Genomic DNA, 23,669 nt, shown 5'->3' with positions numbered 1-23,669 from the left:
AAACAAAAAAAATCATGTTATTATTGTGTGTATTTAGAATTCTTTCCATGAAAATAAGTGTTAACGATAGAGGCCTGTCAAAATGTATCTGCAATTCTGTCTATAAAGTGCTTGAAAGAGGAGGGCAGAAGGGTTTTGGAATGTTGAGAAAAAAAGAAAAAAAAATGCTATTTTTCTAGCGTTCTGTTTCAAGTCATCATGTCAAGTTTTGTTTCAGTAGCTTAAAGTGCTTAGAAGATACAACCTTAATTCCTGCTTGACTTTTAGCTGAATGCATATTGATACATTATACAAGAATAATAATAATAATAATAATAATTTAAAAATGGTGAGAAATCTGAAGAAAGGTCCATTCAATGTAGTATTTCCGCATCAAAACATCAGGTGCTCAATCAAAATAAAGCTTAGCTGAAATGTATAAAAAATACATTCATTACATTTTTGGTGGAGCAGAAATAGCAGTGTGGCAATTTTTTACATTTCAACGAAAATCTGAAGAATATGTCACAGAAATACTTCAAAAGAGAAAGTTTGAGTAAGAGACTCCAAATTTGGAGATTGGAGACTGGAAATGTTGGTAATTTGTAAACTCCAATGAAATAATAATAATAATAAATTGATAAAAGTAATTTGAAAAATAATATGGACTTCCTGTATTTGCCCTGTGAATGTAATAAATCCATAATAAAACAGTATGTGATCAATTGAGGCTGTATGGTTCAAGTGTTTTCATTATTAATGTTCAGTAATGATGTGATTCTGTGTAATTCAAAGCACAATATAACACCACATGTAGACAGGCTTCCAACTGATAAATGTGATTTTACTGATGTATACTGTAGGCTATGTAAGCGCATGATGTCAGGCAACAAGAAAACTAGGTAGATGTTGATTTTTTATTTTGTTTTAATTATGCAAATAAACTGCATCATTGACTAAAAGGTCTGGCATTATAGGACAATAAACCCAGTTTAGCAAGTTTTTGCAGAATACAGTTGTCTATCAAGGTGTCATCCTTTTTGAAAATCATAAACCTGTAAATTAAAACCTAACACTACCCTTTTTGGAAAACAAGTTATTGGAATCCAGAGATATCAAATAGATATCCTCCAACTTTGAATATAATGCAGCAAAAGAGAGAAAAAAGTTTTTTTGCTCAATTCTGTTATTTCTGTGACAAAAGATTCTCCAAAGCTGTTCTCTGTCAGGAGGAAACAGATGTATCTGATGAAAGCAAGTCCTCGGGACTCATGACAGGAACAAATGGAGTGTGATTGGCGACAAAGCAAACAGATCAATGAATGCCTAAATCAATCTCCATGAATCAGTGCCATCTGACATGAGTTGCACCATCCCTGTGACATTTAACACAGCACTTTCAACACGTCTGTTGCTTTGGTTATAATGAGCACGTTTGTTTAGAGCTGCATGAAGGCAAAAAAAATCTGTCAGACTCAATATGGGAAAATTTAGTAGTCTCAGGAGTCATTTCAGGGAATATATATATATATATATATATATATATTTTTTTTTTTTTACAATTGTGGTTCAGTATGTGTCTTCTGCAATTTTAAATTAATTGCCAGTTCCTGTTGTGACAATAATGTAAATGTAAGAAATAGATGTTTAATAACATGAGAAATAACATTTTACTTGCAAAGTCTGAAAACAATTCACCACCATGACGCTTTATTACAAAATCCACAGAGCATTTCAAACAAGAAACAGAGAACATCTTGAACTTTACCACACCAAAACACACTCATGCGCTGTGGGAGGGTATAAATTAAATAGGGAAAATTACATTCTATCCTCAAGAGCATTGAGTGACACACTGACACTTCATTTAAAAACACACAACGAGACTGATTTAGAAAACTTTGAGAACAACATAAAAATACTCTTTTTCACTTTTTTCCACTAAATTATCTTTTCCAATTCACCATGAGTAGCACAAAATAACCATACAGTATGTGACCACCCAACATGCAGCTGAAACAATCAAGTATTCCCATGCAGTGGAAGGGCTTCCAGGTGCACAGGGAGAAGAAAATGGCACGCCATTCCCTCTGTTGTCAGAACAGCCAACTGGAGCTCTCTGATCTTGGGCCTCTGGATCCCAGGACAGAACATCTTGTGCATGAATTCTCTTCTTTTGTTGCTCTAAAGATGAGACCTTGGACCTCAGGCTATGGTGAAGGAGGGGCCTTCAGGGAATTACAGGAACCTCCCTGACTTCCCCCTCCAGTACTGTGATACTGCAGAGAGTGCAGGAGAACAAATAACTAGTCATCTTAGTTCACTCAAAACTTAATTAGCCATGCTTGCATTGCTTTGACATTACTGCAGTGGACATGTACATTCAATTCACAGTTCACAGGTCAAGCAAAAAAAATAAGTAAAAAATTTGAATTAATAACAACATTAAAATAATAAATACACAGGTATTTAGACATAAAATAATAAATACACAGGTATTTAGACATCATGTTAACATTTAATTTATTAAAATGTTGTTGTTTTTTTACTTTTTTTATAATAATATTCATAAATGAAATAATAATTTTAGAATTGAATTATGCTCATTTCTAACAATTAGAAATTTTAAGTAATGGTCCTAAAACAGGCCTTTTTATTTATTTGTTATGTTATGCTGAAATACTGTATGTGATGAGAAAGTGAAAGTTTTTTTTAGGTGGGTGTCACGTTTGGTTTTGTTTGCCCCCTGTCTTAGTTCCTGTTTCCTTATTTGGTCAATTTCCTGTCCTTGTTTAGTTTGATTATGATTCCATTCAGCTGTGTGTGATTAATCATCCTGTGTATTTAAGTTCCTGTCTGTTCAATTAGTTTTTGTCTGGTCTACTCGTTACTCCCGGTATTTCTGTGTGTCAGCCCTGCCTTGTTTTACCCTGTCATATTTGTATTAAAGACTGTTGATTTGAGTTTACTACTCGTCTCCGTGTTCCTCATTCCTCCTTGCTGTGTGCACCGTGACAGAAGACCAGATCGCAAATGAAGTAAGCGGCACCCATTCACCACGTTTTGTTTTGTTAATTTTTTTAAGTTTTTTTTTTGGTTCCTGTTTTTGTTTCCCACGGCATGGAGGTCGCCGCTTGTCGTCCTGCCTTACTGTGCGTTCACACCGCCGGCGGCGAGAGCGTCAAAGCGGCCGGAAGTCATTCATTTTCAATGTGAGCCGGCGGCGAGCTCTGGCGAGAGCGGCGCGGCGAGTCTTGGACGGTGAGAGCGTCGAGGAGAGTTGAAATCGGGTCAACTTTATGGTAATGAGCTATGACGCGGTTGGGCGGCAACCAATCGGAATGTAGAAGTCCTCCACTTGAGAGGGTTCCAGAGAACGCAGTTCTGTAAACTTTGGTTCCGACCACATTAGTTCCCATGCAAAATGGAAGAGAGATTAGTTATTGCTGTGGCGGGTTTCCCGATAATATTTGACGTGTCCCTGTTTGTGTACAGGGAGATAAATAAATAAAAATTATAGGGTACATTTTCCCGCTACAACGTTTGTTTTTCAGCGGGAATGCAATTTATTTGCTCAAAACAACACCGATTTGACCTATTACATTAAGGCTACACTTCAATCTGGACAGTTTGTAATGTAGGCTGCACACAAATTAATGTTAATTAAAGACCAAGGCTAGTAAATGTCTCCTATAATGTTGAAATTAGACTAGCACTTAACCATGAACACAAATCCACACCACACAAATGGCTTTTCATTGGCTCAACCTACTTGTTTCTTTTGCGGCTCCTTTAAATACAAGACGAGCATACGATCTACGTCAGAGCGTCAGCGCGTCCACGAATCTTTTCTACAGCGTCTCAGTCAGGGCGGCCAGGGCGAATTTTGACGCTCTCGCCGCCGGCGGTGTGAACGCACAGTTAGCCTGCGGAAATGCAGCGTAGGAGTTCGGTGGGATCACTGTGAGTGTCGCGAGTCCACTGGCCGCTCATCAGTCAAGTTCGCCGGCTGCTACGAAGTCAGCCCACCGATCGCGTCTCTCTCCAGCCCACCGGCCGCGGCTCACTCAAGCCACGTTCCGATGTCGAGTCTGCTGGCTGTGGCCCCCTCAAGCCCGCCGGCCGATCTGAAGTCAAGCCCGCCGGCTGTGGCTCACTTCAGTCCCCAGTTTCGACCAGGAGTGGCGTTCCCAGGTCCCGTGGATCCAGTTCCCTAATCACAGCCAGGAGTGCCATTCCTAGCCCCTGACCAAGAGTCCAATGTTGGCTCCAGCCCCTGACCAAGAGTCCAGCGTTGGCTCCAGCCCCTGACCAAGAGTCCAGTGCAGGCTCCAGCCCCTGACCAAGAGTCCAGTGCAGGCTCCAGCCCCTGACCAGTGTCAATTTCATGTCCCCAGAAATATTGTTTACAGGAACAGTTTTAATTGATCTAGTCTTATCGGTCTTGTCCATGGAGACTTGTCTGGGGCAGGCGGCTCCTCTTGTAATGGCCGCGGAGGCCTGCTTCACTTGTCGCAGATATGGAAGCGGTTCCTGAGTCCACCCTGTGAGGGCCCCTAACTCTACGTTCCAGCCCAAGGAGGGCTGTGGTACTCCCGTCATGCCCAGTATGGGCTTTAGCTTCCGATCCCAGCCCCTGAAGAGTTCCTGTTCCTGTGGATAGACCGCGGAGGGCTCCAGTTCATATGTTTAGCTCGAGAGGGCTTCCTGTGCCTGAGTATAGCCCACGGAGGGCCCTGAAGCCCGTAAGTTTTCCCCAAGGATTTTTTTGGGGGGGTAAGTGGGTTCCGGCTGTAGTGGCTGGGCCGAGGGACGAGCCATGGCCTCCTGAGCTCCCTGATCCGCCAAGGCGCCCCGGTACTGTCTGTTCCACCCTGGAGGTGTTCCCCTTGTCCCTGTCCTGCACCAGCCTCCAGGGTGCCCACCCCCCTTTTGAGTGTGTTGCCTCTCTATTTAATTTGTTTCTTCTAAAAAAATAAAATAAATACATTGTAGTCAAATTCCATACTTATAAATAAGAATTTCTAATTTACCTTAGACATTTTCTCTCATACATAATTTCCTAAATTTCAAGGTAACTGCTTAGTCCTCTTTAAATTTATCCTAACAGGAGTAGACATAGCTGCGGGAACAAATTTTATCTGTGGGGTGCAGGGGGCGGGGCTCGAACCAATATATATTTGTGCTTTTGCGACTTTAGTTCAATAATTTTTTCTTTAATATTTCTATTATTTAAGGAGATTTTGCTAAAAAAGTTTTGATCAATGCACTTTGGCGAATTCTCTCATTGGAAACAACAAAGTACACCGCAGACAACATAACTGATTATAGTTTTTTTTAATGTGCTTACACTCACGCTAGACTGAATTCAGTGATATTCTTTGATAATATGTTCTTTGCTCGCGGTATAATTTGTTTGCTGTTTGAATAATCGTAGACATGCTGCGTTAATTAAACTTAAAATGAGTTTTTATTAAACGTGACCAGGTTAAATACAAATTCTGGCTTATTAAAATATTTTATGTCATAATATGGTAACCTACTTGCCTAAAACGTTATGATGTGTGTGTAGTTAATAGATATACATTAGGGTTGTTTGAGTGCGTTTGACCAGAGACAAGAGCACAATTAAACAGTGATTGTCGGTGGCCGTCTTGAGAAGTGAGAAAGCTTCGGCAGACGGCTTATAAAAAGGACGGTGGACTTGAATGGTTTTTACAAGTCAGAAAGTAAAATTACGGTAATATCGCGTGAATATTTCACGTGAAATTCTGTCAGTGTGAGGGAGAGATGTAGGGACGCGAGGCGCCAAATAATAATACAACCTCACTAGGCTATATATTTCTGGTCAGTTTAATAAATAATTAATCCCAAAACTATCACAAAAATTAAGTATCTTGGGGATGATCGAGTGGCACAAGGAAAATCTCAGATCCGGCCCTGCAGCGGGGGTGCTGCAGCAACCCTAGTTCCCGCGGCCATGGGAGTAGAAGGGCAGTTTAATGTATTTCATGAATTAATTGTATTCTGAAGCACAGTATAAAAAACTTAAATGAGATATTTGAAAAAAAGACTCCCAGATACCCAAGTTTTTGGTGTTAATCTGGCTCTAATTTCCTTAATTAAATGACAAACCTTATTTAACTGGCAGCACTCCTCCAGATTTCACTGAGATTGCAAGATGGCAGGCCACTTTAACGTGATCTAGATAAAAGCCAAAGGGATGACCCTTTCAGCCATTGCAAGAGAAGTTGGTCATTCCAAATCTGTGATTTCTAGAATACTGCAGCTTTACAATGATGCTAATTCATTCAAGACGAGATAAATCAGACACTCTCAATGGGGAATCAGTTCAACCAACCCAGGCTCATGAAAATATGTGCCTCTATATGTATTTTTGCAACACCATAATTACGTACCTTACTTAACGTTTTGCAGCAGTTTCAAAGTGAAATGCCCAGAGAGTGGTGCTAAATAGACATTAAACATGTGACCGTGGCACATTTTTATTACATTGGTACAGACACGTATTGCTGTGTATTTATTACACTGCTTAAGGTGCATATTGCGGCTGTTCAGAATTCAAATAGCCTATCTGTGAAGTGTTGCTAAAGCTTAATGCTTTATTGTGCTGGAAAAATGCCTTACCCAACCCTAAACTTACCCGATAGTGTTAACAAATGCAAAAGTGATATAAAAACACATATGTTGATGCAGCTGTTCTATTTTAACTTCCTTATGTGTATTTGAGCTGTTTGGTCAAATCGTAGTTTCACAAGGTTAGTCCCAGAGCTCTTCATCATTCATGCAATGCCGTATCGCGTGAACTACCGAGCAAATCTGAATTAGAAAACTCATGCATTTGAAGCTGTATATGTGACGACAACTTTCAAAAGTATCAGTTTTCAAATCGTGCAGGATGTTACAATTGTTTTGAAGTCATAGCATAATATTCTGCAAGTGTGTGAAAATTAACCTTTATTAATCAAAACTCTGTTCCTGTAAATCATACTTTGTGAAAAGGAATACAAGTTGTCAGTTTTATAGCCTCTAGTACTGATTTCAACTGGAAACTGCAGTGATTCATACAAAGAGGTATGTTTTTTTTGTTTTTTCGGTTTTGCACAAATGTATATAGAGGCATGCATTTCCAATGAGCCTTGGTTGGGTTCAACACTGCAGCTGGAATTGCTTGTCAGTTCAGTGCTGAACAGGGTAAGGAGAAGTCGGACTGAAAGTGCACTCTGCAATGAACACAAGCCTCTCATCAGTAGAAAGAACCAAAAGGCTAAGATCACCTTTGCTGAGGAGCATGTTGTGTGGAGACAGGAAAACTGATGCAAAGCTCACTTTAGTGATGAGAGCAAGTTTAATTTATTTGGGATTTATGGGAAACATTTTGTTTGGCGTCAAACTGGGGAAAGACTGAAGCCCAAATGTGTAAAGAAAGGTGGAGGGGGAAGTGTCATGTATTGGGGGATGTTTTCTTCAGCTGGGTTTGGGCCTCTTATACAGCTATATGGCAGGGTGAATGCAAATGTTTATCAGAACCTCCTTCAACAACATGTAGTTCCTTCCCTGCAAGCATCTGCTAGTCAGCCTGCAATTTACATGCAAGACAGTGTCCCCATCACATTGCAAATAGGTAAAGCAGTTCCTTGAAGCTAAGAATATTGAAATTATGAAATGGCTGGGCCAGAATCCTAATCTAAATCTCTGTAAAACCCTTGGTGACAAAGTTATGGCTAAGAAACCCACTACAGTTACCGAACTATGGAATAGACGGGAAGAGGAGTGGACCAAGATTACAGCAGCACAGTCTGAGAAACTATTGATGTCCTGTGGCCGCAGATGTCCTGAAGTCATTCAAAGCAAGGGCCTCTACACTTCCTACTTTTTTCTGACAGTTGTAACTCTCCAAAATGTTAGTTCTAATCTGTTTTTTTTTTTTTGTGCTTCAGTGGTTACTGTTCTCTAATTTTGATCACTGTGTTCCACAAAATAAAGGCTTTTGTTTAAATGCCTTGGATATTTTGTCAAACATGTTAATAAAACAGTGGTATACCTACAGCTAATATGATGAAGATTGACAATATTTCAGAAACAAACAAACAAACAAGAAAACAACAAACAAACAAGAAAACAAGTAGTTATAGATTGTTCTCTAATTTTGATATCCATTCTATGCTTGAAAAAACTCTAAAACAGTCTTATTCACTTTTTAGTTTGGGTTTATTTGAATAAATAAATAATAGTTATAATATCTATTATACACATTTTAGGATGTGTTTGCTTTGTCTTGTCCGTGCCCATTTATATATATATATATATATATATATATATATATATATATATAATTTTATTTTTATTTTTTTCAATGTAATAAGTTGTTACACTTACAATCTAAGAGATAGATTTCCCCTGCAGTAAATCTGAAGTCTTCGCCGTATAAAGGTCAACAGTACTCTTCTGCTCTCTGGAATATTTTATTTCTTTGTTTAAATAATGGCCCACATTTTACCCCTGAACAGTTTATTCTTCAAGCATTTATAAGACCAACAGGAGAGTAGTTTTTGACAGCAATTACCCGAGTTTGTGAATTATGTTGTGAGTAATGACAAAAGCATCGAAGTCTCAAACAGATTTTGTTTTAATTGGCAAGACCAGCTGTTAGCAATGTGTTACCAACAGTAGTATGTTCTTCAAATTCCACATTCAGCCATGAAGTACAAAGGTTTAGTGGTACGTTTAAGCAATGCATAAATAAATTGTTGAAATGAGAGTCTTTTCGTGAACATCCTATAATAATTGCAAACAAGAATACAGCCAGTGAAAGAGAACGTACATACAGTACACGCAGGAGCTCTAAATAGACATTTACTGTCTTACTGACACAAAACGAGAGGTTTTCAAACAGAATATCAAACAAATCACTGCTTTCATCTCTTTTTAAACTTGAAACGGTATATTTGTGACAGTAAGTTTTATGCCTGATGTATTAGGCCTGCTGTCCATGAGCAAGCACTAAATTTGACCTGAATTAACTTTAATTGAGAAAGTCTATGTGGTCTTACCTCGATGAGAGGGTGCCAATGTGCGATGGGTTTGCGTGGATATGTCAACATTTCATTCCAATGTTCTCTGCCCAAACCCTCAGCATCATTACCTATTCGGCACACGCCAATGACCTCATTGTGACCTACACTGTGTAAAGAGACAGGAAAAATACGGTTTACTTCATAAGACTACTTTTTACAATCTTATTCTTTTTGCAGAACTGCATTATGTATCTCCACAGCCCCTTCTATATGGCTCACATATTTTATCTCTTCATCAAGATCATTTCATCTAAATGTGTGTACTTTTGCATGTATAGTTTTGGATTAATAGTAATATTATTAAACTTTTAAATAAAAAAATAAAAAAATCAGTTTTAAGCAACATTTCCCATCTCCCATTCTTGCTTTTTTTTGACTCTTCTCTCAGTTAACAAACAAAAAGCATGCTCACAATAATGAACATACAATGAAGTATAGACTTAAAGTTCACAAGCATAAAGTACATTTTAGGATGTGTTTGCTTTGCCTTGTCCGTGCCCATTTTTAACATCCCAATATTAAACCACCAAAACAATGCTACACTTACAGATAAACAAATTAATATAAACAGAAATACATGAGAATGCACACAACTCATGATTAAAGGCAGCAAAAGCTGTAATGAGAACAATAATAGCATCCACACCAGATTATCGTCACACTTCGTAGGAGCCAGGGAAACAAGGAGGCAAGGAACTTTTTCAAACATTGACTTTATTATCCAAACTCAGAATGACGATTAAGACCGGACACAGAGGCAGGGAAGCAGAAAACTAATAAACACGGGAAAACTAGATAATTAATAAAACACGGCTGGAGACTAATAAACTAATGATGAGAACTAAACAAGAACAGGAAACAGGAAACTGACCAAATAAGAGCACGAGAGGAGGGGAATCACAAGACACAGGACAGACATTTACTCTCCCGCATCCTGCGCCTTGCAACATACGGGGGGGGGGGTGCGCTCTGGAGGCCTCCAGGGCGGCGCCTGTTCCGGGACCCATGGCGAGTCATGGGACTCAGGAGGCCATGGCGGGTCTAGGAGCTTGGCGGGTCAGGGGACTCGGGAGGCCATGATGGGTCTAGGAGCTTGGGCGGCCATGGCGGGTCAGGGGACTCGGGAGGCCATGGTGGAGTAGAGGATGCGTCCCCAGTCCCGGCCTCTACGGCAGGAGCCAGCCCCCCCCCCAAAAAAAAAAAAAAAAAAAAACTTTTCCTTGAGGGAAGTAGGGGCTTGATCGGGCTGGCGTTCTGGAGAAGCGGGCACTTGGGGGCTCTCGGGAACCGCGGACTCTTGGAGAACTGGCTCTGTAGAGCCGGACACTGGAGGGACTGGCCCTGGAGAGGTGGGCACTGTAGGGCGTTTGTGAGGAAATGACACTGGAGGGCGCTGTCGAGGGGCTGGCACTGGACTTGGCTTGTCATACAAACAGCCCACGGCCTTGAGATAGCCGTGGATAGCGGCGGACATGACTTTGGAGCCGCGGAGAGGATTTCGGTTTGGGATCGGAGACTCTCAGACACCGGATGACCGCCTCCTTCCAATTAAGTTTGGAGGTGTCTGGGAGCTCCATTGGCTTGTGGTAAGAGATCCCGAGCCGGAACAGTGTCACGAGGACCTCACTGTTGAGGGCGCGCGGCACAAATGCCCTCGAGAAGGTGAGCAGGTCGTGGCTCGTTGCTCGTTGATCCATATTAATGGTCTTCTGTCACACTTCATAGGAGCCAGGAAAACGAGGAGGCAAGGAATTTCTTCAAACATTGACTTTATTATCCAAACACTGGTAACGCTCGAGACACGGAAGGACAAACTCAGAATGATGATTAAGACCGGACACAGAGGCAGGGGCACAGAGGAGTAATAAACACTGGGGAAAACTAGATGATTAATAAAACACGGCTGGAGACTAATAAACTAATGATGAGAACTAAACGAGAACAGGAAACTGACACGAGAAGAGGGGAAACAAGACACAGGAAGACAGGACTGACAATTATAGATTATAACATTGTTTAATAAATTTGTTAGGTCTCCATATGCATAACTGTCAGTTAAATAATTTTTAAATAAATGTAAATATAAATAAATAATAATAATAATTTAATGTCCCATAGACTTCCATTGTAAGTGCCGTGTGTAAATGTAATCTATGTTTGAGTGATTTTTTGGAGGATGAGTCAAAATTAATTTATGTGGTAATCAATAGCATTTTACAGATGCTGTGCACAGAGCTTAACTTGTTGTGAAACTGGAACCTTGTTTAAAAATCAGAAAGAAAGCACAAAAGAAAAAGAAGAAATAGCAACAAAGCAATAATCTTTAACTTCAATTGATACTCTTATAGCATGTGTCTATAATGGGCAGAAAGGACGCATACAACATTTGTAAGACTCTCACCGGTCATAGTCCATAACAGCTACGAGAAGGCTGATTTGGTCAATGCTCTCTGGAGGGACATCAAACACTATGGCCTCATTGTACACTGGGTTTAATGTGTTCCTCTTGGTGGAGGTTTTTCTTTTTTTCAGTCTTCGTCCATCACACATCAGAGAAACTTTCACATAAGGATCTAGGAAATGAGTCCAAGTGGGTAGTGAAAATATGTAATGTTATCACAGTAAGAATATTGAAATAATATGTCTTAATTTACATTTGATGCCATAACATTTTATCTGCAGTTCCTTTTGAACACAAATCCAAAGAAAGACATACATAAATTGAAAAGTCATGTTTAATGTCTGGAAATAGTCAAAGCTACAACTCTGACCATGTTATATTACTATAAAAGGGAATCAGTTATTAAATGTATTTATGCATGAATGCAAATGTGAGATTGTTTCACAATTTTTCATGTATTGCACTGTGGGGTGGTTAAATATTCTTTCAAGCTTAAAACTTTATCTATAAGCCTCTTACATATCATACTGTAAGTTGCAAATCCCCTACACCTATTCTGTTATGGAGAGAGAGAGAGAGAGAGAGAGAGAGAGAGATTATGTGTTAATACAGGTATATTAATTAAATTTGAATCTGCTCATACCTGAAGCTCCAGTGATGTCCATGGCCTTCAGATTTCGTGCTTTGATCATAGTGATGGTCAGTCGTCCAGCAGTAGGTAGGTAGCATAGAGAAAACATCAAATCCCCCAGGTCCACATTGTCCTGGCAACAGAAACAAGATTTATTTACTCCAATTTGCTATTCGACTTGTACAGTAAACACCTTCATTCATATTAATGACTGTTTGATTCAGTTATTTATTCATGCATCTGTTCATGTAGTCATTCTTTCACTGAAAATTGTGCCGAACATGGTAAATATAGATTACATGGAGTTCACAGAGGAACAAGCAGCCACCTTCTCATGAATTTGTTCATGGCACTTTGCATCATATCAGAACACTAACGTCAGCAGCATTAAAAATGAACAGCCGTGTTATCACTTTCTCTCGAAATAACCCAGCCGAGAATGTGAGATGAGCTTTTCTAACACCTATTCATTTGAACTTCACAGCTTACCTCCAGTCTGCTGAAAAAGGAGGATCTTACTGATGAGATTAATCTACACCTGACCATCAGCTACTGCAATTTGAATTTCACCGACATGGTTAAAAATGACAGAACCCAGAAATGGCAAGTAAAAAAAAAAAAAAATTATGGTGATTGGTGGATTATATGGTGATTATCCAGGTAATTCAAAACTGACTGATATATAGAAGGACAGTGTGTTACTATGCAAATATAAATTTATTTTTACTTTGAAATGTGAGAGTATTCTTGCTGTGGTGATTGATTCTGAATGTTACAAATAATGTTTTAGTTTTGCATTCCATTTAGGAGCAATAACAGAGCACAGTATAATAGACCACTGTGAGAAAGAAAAAAAAAAGAAAAAAAAATCCCACAATCAAACAATGGCTCAGCAGTTTGCATGAGCTGTTATAGAGCAAACAAGCAGAAAACAGAAAATGTGTGCAGACTTCATAATCAGAATTGCATTCAATCAGAAGTGCAGGTTATTTAATACAATACAAGCGTTTGGCTTGCCGTCTTCAATCTACCTGGCTGTTTGTTATTGTTCTGTTTTTATCTCTGACTTTTCACCATGTTTCAACTATACTTGTCTATGACAAGCAGACACTTTTTGATATTCGAAATGCAGTCGAATTATCGATTAACAAGGATCTAAGGGCGAATGGCAGTTTCCCTCCGCCTTTGTCTACTATTCCGGGAAGCTTACGCCAGCTACCCTTTGCTTTTCCCAGAAGAAAGCGACATCAGAGACGTGGAAAGCGAGGTGGTGCACTTATCAGATGGAAATCGTACCTGTTGTCTTTTGCTGTGCCCTTTCCTATCCCTCTGCCCGCCGATATGAGTTGATCGCTACTTTTCTTGGCATTGCATGGAGCCGTTGTACTGCTGGATTCGGCCTGTTGTACCTGTTTTCTATTCAATTCAAGTATCCAAGATGGCGCCGAGCATGGCAGCCGTGAAGAAAAGTGCAGTTTGCAGTTTTTCTTATGTTTCTTATGTTTTATTTGTTATTTTGTTGTTTCACGTGTTAGATGTTGTCAGTATAACTGTCTACGATAGACACACGCTTTTAAACATCGGTTCCTTCGTCGCGCAACGCAAACCGGACTTTGAGTTCCTGAACGCCGGCGCCTTGTTTACAGACACCGCATCAGAGCCCTTTGTCTGGGCCGCACGATCGCGACCGAGGAAACGCCGCCGGAAAAGGGGGAAGAGAGCCGGCGTCCTTGTCAGACTCAGACGCCGTCCCCTCCGACCTCCTCTTCCAACTATCTTGCTGGCTAACGTTCAGTCACTGGACAACAAACTCTGTGAACTGCGGGCACGCATCTCATACCAACGGGAAACAAGGGACTGCTGCATTATTTGCCTCACAGAAACCTGGATGTCTGCAGTGGTTCCAGACTCAGCCATCGAGCTTACGGGGTTCTCCGTGCACCGCTCGGACAGAACGAAAGAGCTCACAGGGAAAAGCAGAGGTGGGGGCGTCTGTTTCTTTATCAACAACTCGTGGTGTGATGAAAGGAACCTACACTCTATTAAATCTTCCTGCTCCCCTGATCTGGAATTTCATATGCTTCTGTGTCGACCATTCTGGCTACCGAGGGAATTTACAGCGATCATAATCACAGCTGTTTACATTCCCCCTCAAGCCAACACAGACCAGGCACTCAAGGAACTGTATGGGAATATAAGCGAGCAGGAAACCGCGTACCCAGACGCGGCGTTTATTGTTACGGGGGACTTCAACAAAGCCAACTTCAGAACAATAGCTCCAAAATACTTTCAACACATCACCATCAACACGCGTGGTGATCGTGTACTTGATCACTGCTACTCTCCATTCCGGGACGCCTACAAATCGCTCCCCCGCCCACCTTTCGGCAAATCGGATCACACTTCCGTTCTGCTCCTGCCTGCTTATAGGCAGAAACTGAAACGAGAAGCACCCGCCCTCAGGACAATTCAATGCTGGTCGGACCAATCAGACGCTATACTACAGGACTGTTTTGATCACGTGGACTGGGACATGTTCCGGGCAGCGTCTGATGACGACATAGAGGTGTACTCAGATACTGTAACGTGTTTCATCAGGAAGAGTGTAGAGGATGTAGTACCAACAAAAACAATCCGCATCTACCCCAACCAAAAACCGTGGATTAACAGCGATGTTCGAGCAGCCTTGTCAGCGCGGACATCTGCCTTTAAATCCGGAAACTCTGACGATCACAAACAAGCCAGTTACGATCTCAGGAAATCAATCAAAGCCGCCAAACGACAATATAAAAAACAAAGTTGAAGAACAATTCAAATCCAACAACGCAAGAAGCATGTGGCAGGGTATCAATAACATCACAGATTTCAGAGGGAATAAACCAGCTACTGTGAACATTGCCGCCTCTGTACCGGACGAACTTAATCACTTTTATGCTCGTTTCGAGGCTCACAACACCGCCCACACAGAGCGCGCTCCCGCGGCTGTAGCAGAAGAGGCGAGCGCACTTTCCTTTTCTGTCGCAGATGTAACTCCTGAGGAGCACCAGTGTTGAGGGTCAGCGGGGATGAAGTGTTATTGCCCATTCTGACCACCTGACACCTGACCACCGATCCTTCCGACGGGTGAACATCCGCAAGGCTGTGGGTCCCGATGGCATCCCAGGCCGTGTGCTCCGAGCATGCGCATTCCAACTGGCCGGGGTTTTCACAGACATTTTTAACCTTTCCCTCTCTCTGTCTGTGGTTCCCGCATGCTTCAAAAAATCCACCATTGTGCCCATACCAAAGAAAAATAAAATCACATGCTTGAATGACTGGAGGCCCATTGCTCTGACACCCATCTTCAGCAAGTGCTTTGAGAAACTCATCAGAGACTACATCTGCTCTGTGCTGCCTGACTCACTGGATCCCCTACAATTTGCATATCGCAGAAACCGTTCCACAGACGATGCTATTGCCTTCACCCTGCACACTGCTCTCTCCCACCTGGAAAATAAGAACACCTATGTGAGAATGCTGTTTGTGGACTACAGCTCAGCATTCAATACCATAGTGCCTGCCACACTGGTTGAGAAGCTCCAGACTCTGGGACTAAACGGATCTCTGTGCAGCTGGATCCTGGACTTCCTGACAGGCAGATGTCAGGTGGTCAGAATGGGCAATAACACTTCATCCCCGCTGACCCTCAACACTGGTGCTCCTCAGGGCTGCGTCCTCAGCCCACTCCTGTACTCCCTGTACACACATGACTGTACAGCAACACACAGCTCCAACGTCATCGTCAAATTTGCAGACGACACAACGGTGATAGGCCTGATCACTGACAACGATGAGACGGCCTACAGAGAGGAGGTGAGAACCCTGACTAAATGGTGTCAAGAGAACCACCTCTCATTCAACATCGATAAGACCAAGGAACTTGGTGGTGGATTTCAGGAGACAGAGCAGAGAACACACACCCATCACCATCGACATGACACCTGTGGAGCGAGTAAACAGCTTCAAATTCCTCTGTGTTCACATCACTGAGGATCTCACATGGTCCGCTCACACAGATGCAGTGCTGAAGAAGACACACCAACGCCTCTTCTTCATGAGACGGCTGAGGAAGTTTGGAATGAGCCCCAGCATCCTCAGATCATTCTACACCTGCACTGTGGAGAGCATCCTGACCGGCTGCATCACCGCCTGGTTTGGAAACAGCACTGCTGGCAACCGCAAAGCTCTGCAAAGGGTCGTGCGAACTGCCCGTCACATTGTTGGAGGTGAGCTTCCCTCCCTCCAGGACATCTACACCAGGCGGTGTATAAAGAAAGCCAGGAGGATCATCAATGACTCCAGCCACCCGTCCCACAGACTGCTCTCTCTGCTGCCCTCAGGAAGACGTCTCCGCAGCATCCGATCCCGCACTAGCCGACTGAGGGATAGCTTTTTTTCTCAGGCTATCAGGCTAATGAACAATCAAAACTAATACACCCTACAGCACACTCCCACTTTACAATATACCACGCACTGCACTTTAATTCCATACAGTTCAAACTGGACTACCAGTACACTACTGCACAAATACAACAATCTTTTTGCCAGCACTGGATACCATCCAATGCACATCCATGACATTTGCACACCCGGTTTATATATAATCTGCTGCATCTTCGCATATTACTGTGTGTATATAACGTAGAATGTGTACTACATACTGTGTATAATGTGTATCGATAACTGTATGTCTGTCAAATAGTACACTGTGTGTACTGAGTATATGTATGTGTATATTACACATTGTCATCTGTATAAGTCTGTACGTATGTATGGTAATGTCTATATGTAAATTGTTTCTGCACTGTCTGGAGCACGCTCTCAAGAATTTCACTCACGAAGGCACATGTGCTGTGGTGATGTGACAATAAAAGTGATTTGAATTCACCCTCAGGTACGTTTGCCTCGTTTGCGCAGAGGTGGTGTGGATCTAATGAATCCTCGGCCGCTATGTCATGTTATCACGGTCGGCTGGTGACCTGACTGTGGTCAGGATGGCTTTGGTTAACTCAAGATCATTAGTAAATAAGTCCTTTATACTGAACGACTTTTTTACTTCATGTTGTCTGGATTTTTTATTTGTGACTGAGACTTGGCTAAATGTTGTGGATCGCAGCCCTTTTTCGGAACTTGTGCCACCGGAGTGTACGTTTTTTAATTCTCCTCTGACTACTGGTCGAGGTGGAGAACTTGCATCAGTTTTTATAAGACATTTCGGCTGTCGGAGACTGCCGGCTAATGTATACTCCAGTTTCGAACTGCAACTGTTGCAAATTGATTTAACCAATCCAGTGCTATGTGCGCTGGTTTACCGACCTACCAAATTACATAAGGATTTTATTTCTGACTTTACTGAATTTTTAGGCGGAATCATGACAAAGTACAACAGACTGCTAATTCTTGGGGATTTGAATATTTATGTTTGTTGTCCTTCAAACTCTCTGGCCAAAGAATTCTTAAATCTTATTGACTCTTTTAATCTTGTTCAGTCTGTGACTTGGTCAACACACGAACATGGTCACACCCTAGATCTTGTTCTGTCCCATGGTTTTACTGTATGCGATACTGAAATCTCTGATACTGTTTTTTCTGATCACAAGTCTGTTGTATTTGAAATGTCTCTACCCTGTTCTGTTGTTAAACCATGTATGGCTGCTCGCTGTCTCTGTACAGTGAATTCTGAAACTATTAATGATTTTTGCACTGCTTACAATTATGTTTTTTCTCCTCTAAATTTGGATTGTGTAAATTGTGTAAAGAATTACTTTCTCTGTTTAATTCTACATGCACCAGTATTTTAGATTATGTTGCACCTTTGAAGGTTAAGCAAGCAAAACATAAATCAAATCCTTGGCTAAATGAATCTACTCATGCCCTCCGACAGATTTGTAGACGAGCAAATGTAAGAAGGACAAGCTTCAAATTTCTCTAGCCAATTATCAGAAGTTTTAAATAGAGCGAGGGCAAATTATTTCTCGGATGTTACTGAAAAAAAATCGGCACAAACCTAGAGTTTTAATACATTAAATTATGCTATTAATCCTCCTGCTCCTGATTGTCTTGATGCCTCTTTACAAACTTGTGAAAATTTTCTTAAATATTTTACTGATAAGATTGACGATACTAGATCATCTATTGAACTACCGGATTACGATCCATCAGCCCCATCTACATGCTCTGCTGTTTTTGATCAGTTTGAGCCTGTATCTTTTGAAACCTTGGGGGAGATCATTGAGCATTTGAAGCCAACAGCTTGCCATCAAGATATTATCCCTACTCAAATTTTTAAACACGCTTTTACTGTTATTGGTCCGAGTGTCATGGCAATAATAAATTGTTGCTTGGTCTCAGGCTCTGTTCCTGTCTATTTTAAACATGCAGTAGTGCAGCCTCTTATTAAAAAAGCTAATTTGGATCCTACAGTTTGTTCAAATTGTAGACCGATTTAGAATTTTTTTTTTTTTCAAAAGTGTTGGAGAAAGTCGTTTTCACTCAGTTACAGCCCTTTTTATAGAAACATTCAGTACTCGAGGTTCTCCAATCAGGTTTTAGAGCAAAACACAGTACAGAATTGTCACTCTTAAAAGTCTACAATGATATTTTATTAACTGTTGACTCTGGAGCCTCTGCAGTCCTAGTTTTATTAGATCTTAGTGCAGCGTTTGATACTGTTGACCACACTATCTTGGTTTCTTGTCTTGAGCAATATGCAGGAATTCCAGGAGTGGGTCTTCAGTGGTTTAAGTCATATTTATCAAATAGAAGCTTTGCAGTTAATGTTGGTGAATTTTTATCTCCCTCGGTTCCTCTAACCTGTGGCGTCCCTCAAGGGTCTATTCTTGCCCCATTACTTTTTTCTCTATATATGCTCCTTTTGAGGTCTATCTTTAAGAAGCATAATGTCTCATTTCACTGTTATGCAGACGATACGCAGATATATCTACCATTACAACAGAATAACAAGAATGTTCTAACTCCTATTTTAGAATGTCTAAATTATATCAAAGGCTCGATGTCTTTAAATGTTTTAAAACTAAATGAAAACAAAACAGAGATTATTATTTTTGGGCTGAGTGAGACTGTTAACCTTGGCCCTCTGGCCTCGTATAATAAGATGGTGGTGAAAAATCTGGGTGTTTTATTTGATAAAGCTTTTAAATTTGACATGCAAATTAATGCTGTCGTTAAATCCTGCTTTTTCCACTTGAGACTTTTGGCTAAGGTAAATAAATTTCTTTATTTTAAAGACATTGAGAAAGTCATCCATGCCTTTATTTTTTCAAGGCTTGAATATTGTAATTCCCGTTATATAGGAGTTAGCTAGAAAGCATTGTTGCGTTTGCAGGCAGTCCAAAATGCAGCAGCTAGGATGCTGACAGGCACTCAAAAACGAGAGCACATCACACCAGTTCTATTTTCCCTTCATTGGCTGCCAATATGTTTCCAAATGTAATTCAAGCTTTTATTGTTTTTTTGTAAATCATTAAATGGTTTGGCACCTCCTTACCTTGCAGACCTTCTTAAACGACACACGCCTACTAGATCCCTTAGGTCCTCTGATCAGCTGCTTCTAACTGTTTCTAGGGCTAGATTAAAACGGGGTGATCGGGCCTTTTCGGTAGTTGCACCTAGACTGTGGAATTCTTTACCCCTGTATGTTAGAGCAGCTCCAACTATATTTACATTTAAAACTCAGTTAAATAATAATGTATTATCTCAGGCTTTTAATTCTACATGGTATTGAGGGGTGTCATTGAATTTTTAGTGTTTAATTTGAATTTATCTTTGTATGTTCTTGGTTCTTATTTGTTTTACTTTGTTTGTACAGCACCTTGGAACAACAGTTGTATTGATGTGTGCTTTAAAAGTGAAATAAACAAAACAAAACACATAACACACTTTGCTTATAACATATTGCTTTCTATAATAGGTACTTGCTACTAAGTCCCTCTATGGAAAAAAGGGAGTCTGTTTCAAACTGATTTTTCCACAAAAGCCCTAACTGTAGCAGCCTCTTAAACGGATAGTTCACCCAAAAATGAAAATTCTGTCATACAGGTTTGGAACTACTTGAGGGTGAGTAAATGATGACAGAATTTTCATTTTTGGGTGAACTATCCCTTTAACTCTTGATTTTAAAACAGAGGGTATCCAAGGATGAGACTAGCATCTGTAAGACTCCATATATTTTTTTTATAATGGCATTTACCTATCTTGTCTAAATAGTCAGCATACAAGATAGTCAGCATATAAGGTGCAAAAAAAACAAGGTGTTCTTGGTGGCAGTGAAATATTATGAGTTCATATCTTACACTCCACTGTATGCTTGAGGCTCATGCTGAAGATAACCAGGAGTCGTGCTGGTTGTGACAGTAAAAGGTCATTCTAGTGCAGTGATATATGTGATCTAGTTTGATAAAGGATCTGAAAAGCTAGTGGTCCTGCCATTTAGAAAGGGTAAATAAATGCTCAAAGGCAACTAATGCTCTTTTATACTGATATTTCATAGACATATTGCCTGATTTACTAAAGATGTTAACAGGTATGGTTCAATGCAATAATATTTACATTTGTTCTCACTATACATCAAACTGGAAGTGTTATTAGATGTTCTATCTTGATAAATTAGCCACTTTCATGCAAAGTATCTCCATCATTTACTAATAAATGAGAGTCATGTTATTTGAGTTGGGCCAGATTTTTTTTACAAAACAGGGCAAATTTGCATGAAACCAAAATTCCATAAAAGTTACAATGGGAGTGGAACATTCTGCTGGTGATCTACTGGCAGTGTGCAAATAAATGAACACAGACGCAGCCATATCATTTCCATAAAGACCAACTCAATCTACCAAGAGCTGAGCAAATTAGCATAAGGTCGCCTCATTTATAAAATACTGTATGCATATGCACAGATTTGATCTTAGAGTGTGTGTATGCTAAAATCCACACCAGTGTTCAGATTTATACGGTCTTTGACTTTGAAATGGTATTTGACATGGAAAAGTGTTTAGCTCCATGTCAGGGTTTAATCAGACATACACACTTTATGGTGTCCAAGTACTACAGGTATTTGGAAATTTAAGATATTCTTGCCACTCACCAAAGAGATGGATTTGTGCGCAATGTTTTTTGGTGTGTAAATTCATTCTCTCACTCATATGCACACATTTGAGAAATGATTGTAAGATCAAATGTAGGACAGTTTCTACGCAACAATTTGGGACATTTTGGCCCTTTGGGACAAACCTCTCATTTTCTCTAGCACTCTGAATTTTGTATTTGTGATTGTTATGACAGATCTGGGTAGATCTGTCTCCTTAGCTTGAGTTGAGTCTTAAATGAGCTCTATTTATTATTTTTGAATTAGGTAAAAGAACAAGGTTTGAACATCAAAACACATCCCGTGTGCTGTTAATTTCAGAAAGTCACCAGTGGTTTTATTTAGAAATTCTCCACGGAGTCAGTTCATTGCTTATGCACTGTAAAAACTGCTCTGTTTACTAGACTCCAGATTGGTATTGCTGAGACGTCTGGTAGAACAGAGTGGATTTGGATGAATCAGGGTTTGGCCTACAATGGCAGATTTTCTTCTGAAGCTGAATTCATTGCACACTTGTAGAAATTAAAAAGCTGACAGTTTACCATAACTTGTGACAAAAGTAGTCCAATTAGGGTGGAATATTCAATATTTCATCATATCAATAATATCTAAAAACGGAGAGATTTTTATTTTCTTAGTTACCCAGCCTGCTATGACCAATAGACAGTAATGCTCTATAAAAATTTCACATACCTGCGGCTATTCAAATGTGTTTGACCATGTGAACTGACGCAGGTGTGTGATTTGTGTTGTGAGGGTAATGGTTTTATAGATTTGTTCTGAAATGTCTGCAGGTGCATAAAACAAATGATTTGCAACGGACCTTTGGAACAGAAGATTCGGATGAATTAGTTCCTCATAATTATTGAATTTTGAAACACATCAATATGCCATTGCAGCTTACAATATTTGCCAACCAGACAGCATTAAAGCAAAAGTTTAAGCAAAACAATCTATATAATAAGCAAAATGATCTAAATAATATTCAAAATAATTTGTCAAACTTTATTGACCCTCATGTTGTTCCAAACCTTTTTTTTATTCCCATAGAACATACAAGAAAATGTTTTGATAATGGTCTTCCATGCAAATGTACTATAGTCCAATTCCTAGAATTATTTTCTTTATTGTTCTTTGGAAGGAGGAGAGAAATCAATGCATATTTGAAACAACAAGAGAGATAATAAATTGGGGGAATCAATTTTGTATGAGCTTTTTCTTCATTTATTTATTTATTTTCTTATATAGGCTATACTTTCTTTTAATAAACAAATATTTAAATGGCTTATATAAATGGCCTAACAAGTAATATATTTGGAATATATTTTTACATTGTTGAGTCTTCAGAAAGGTTAATGGGGCACATTTCAGCTTCACAAGATTCTCAGTCATGTGTGACAGTGTGTTTAAAATAACAGCCACACAGGCAGGAGCCATCTTGTTGGTCTGACCCTGTACAGACATTCATTTCTAAATAGAGAATGCAAACCACTGACCACACAAAGAAGCAAACAGAAGCAATCATCTTTGCCATTTCAAAAGCCATTTTCCTAACACTTCCAGTGTGATTTTCCTCATGGAGTGATACCTTACACTCACAGGAGTGATCTTATAGGAGTATGTAGAGATGATGAAGAAGTGAGAAAATTAATGAAAAAAAAAAGTCATAAATGCAAAAAGAAAAAAGTTAGACATTAGTTCAAATAGGGGATATTCTAAGGTTAAACTGTACTTATATGAATGAAAAACGCTGCATAAATGCGTTTCCAAAGATGTCTGCCAAGTAATCTAACTTGCCTTGAAAGGGACCTTGATTCAGACTTCTCCTAATAAACTGATTATCTAAATCAAGTGTGTTAAATAAGGGAGACTTTCTAGTGCTGTGTGTTCCTGGGATCATACTTAAAAAGCAAGGTAATACGATAAAAAATGTATGTGGACATTTTTTTTTTCTTCTTAATTTTTTGAAGCTCCTTAGGAGAGAGATCATGAACTTGAGTCGGATAAGAGAGATATGCAAAATGTGCAGAGCAGAGGGTCCCTAGGACTGCAACGAAGAACCACTGCTCTAGTTATTCAATGAGTATTACATCTATGCTGTATTCTCTTCAATTAAGTAGTAGTAATAATAATATATATAAAAAAATTAAAATAAATAAATAAATCATACAAATAAGGGTGAAGTTCAGAGGGATGCTGGGAAACTGGCCACGTTTAACGTCCCAAAAGCTACATTTATAAAGTTAATCTTAGTAGTTCTCCTTGAGGCATAAAAATAGTAGTTATTTATTAGCTCATAACTGTATGCTATTACGGTGACACTTTAGAATAGGGAACAATTATTCACTATTAACTATGAATTTCCCCTCAATAAATTCCCAATTTGCTGCTTATTAATAGTTAGTAAGGTAGTTAAGT

At 39.8% G+C, this 23,669-nt stretch overlaps 1 protein-coding gene across 1 annotated transcript in view; it reads right to left on the bottom strand.

Annotated features, from left to right (window-relative positions):
• Positions 1-2,189: 2,189 nt before the first annotated feature.
• Positions 2,190-23,669, bottom strand: part of LOC306888476 (synaptotagmin-9-like) — a gene marked incomplete at its 3' end in the record, with an annotated part of 45,076 nt that continues 23,596 nt past the window's right edge. Inside the window, exons 4-7 of the mRNA XM_079446811.1 lie at positions 12,122-12,242; positions 11,479-11,650; positions 9,054-9,183; positions 2,190-2,258 (exon numbers count right to left, since the gene is read on the bottom strand). Coding sequence (XP_079302937.1) covers positions 2,190-2,258; positions 9,054-9,183; positions 11,479-11,650; positions 12,122-12,242 — 492 coding nt within the window. The remainder of the gene's footprint in view (positions 2,259-9,053; positions 9,184-11,478; positions 11,651-12,121; positions 12,243-23,669) is intronic.

Source organism: Barbus barbus (genome assembly GCF_936440315.1).
Source record: "Barbus barbus genome assembly, chromosome: 22".
Classification (NCBI taxonomy): domain Eukaryota; kingdom Metazoa; phylum Chordata; class Actinopteri; order Cypriniformes; family Cyprinidae; genus Barbus; species Barbus barbus.
Note: the sequence above shows the minus strand (reverse complement) of the source record. Positions and strands in the feature narration are given on the sequence as shown.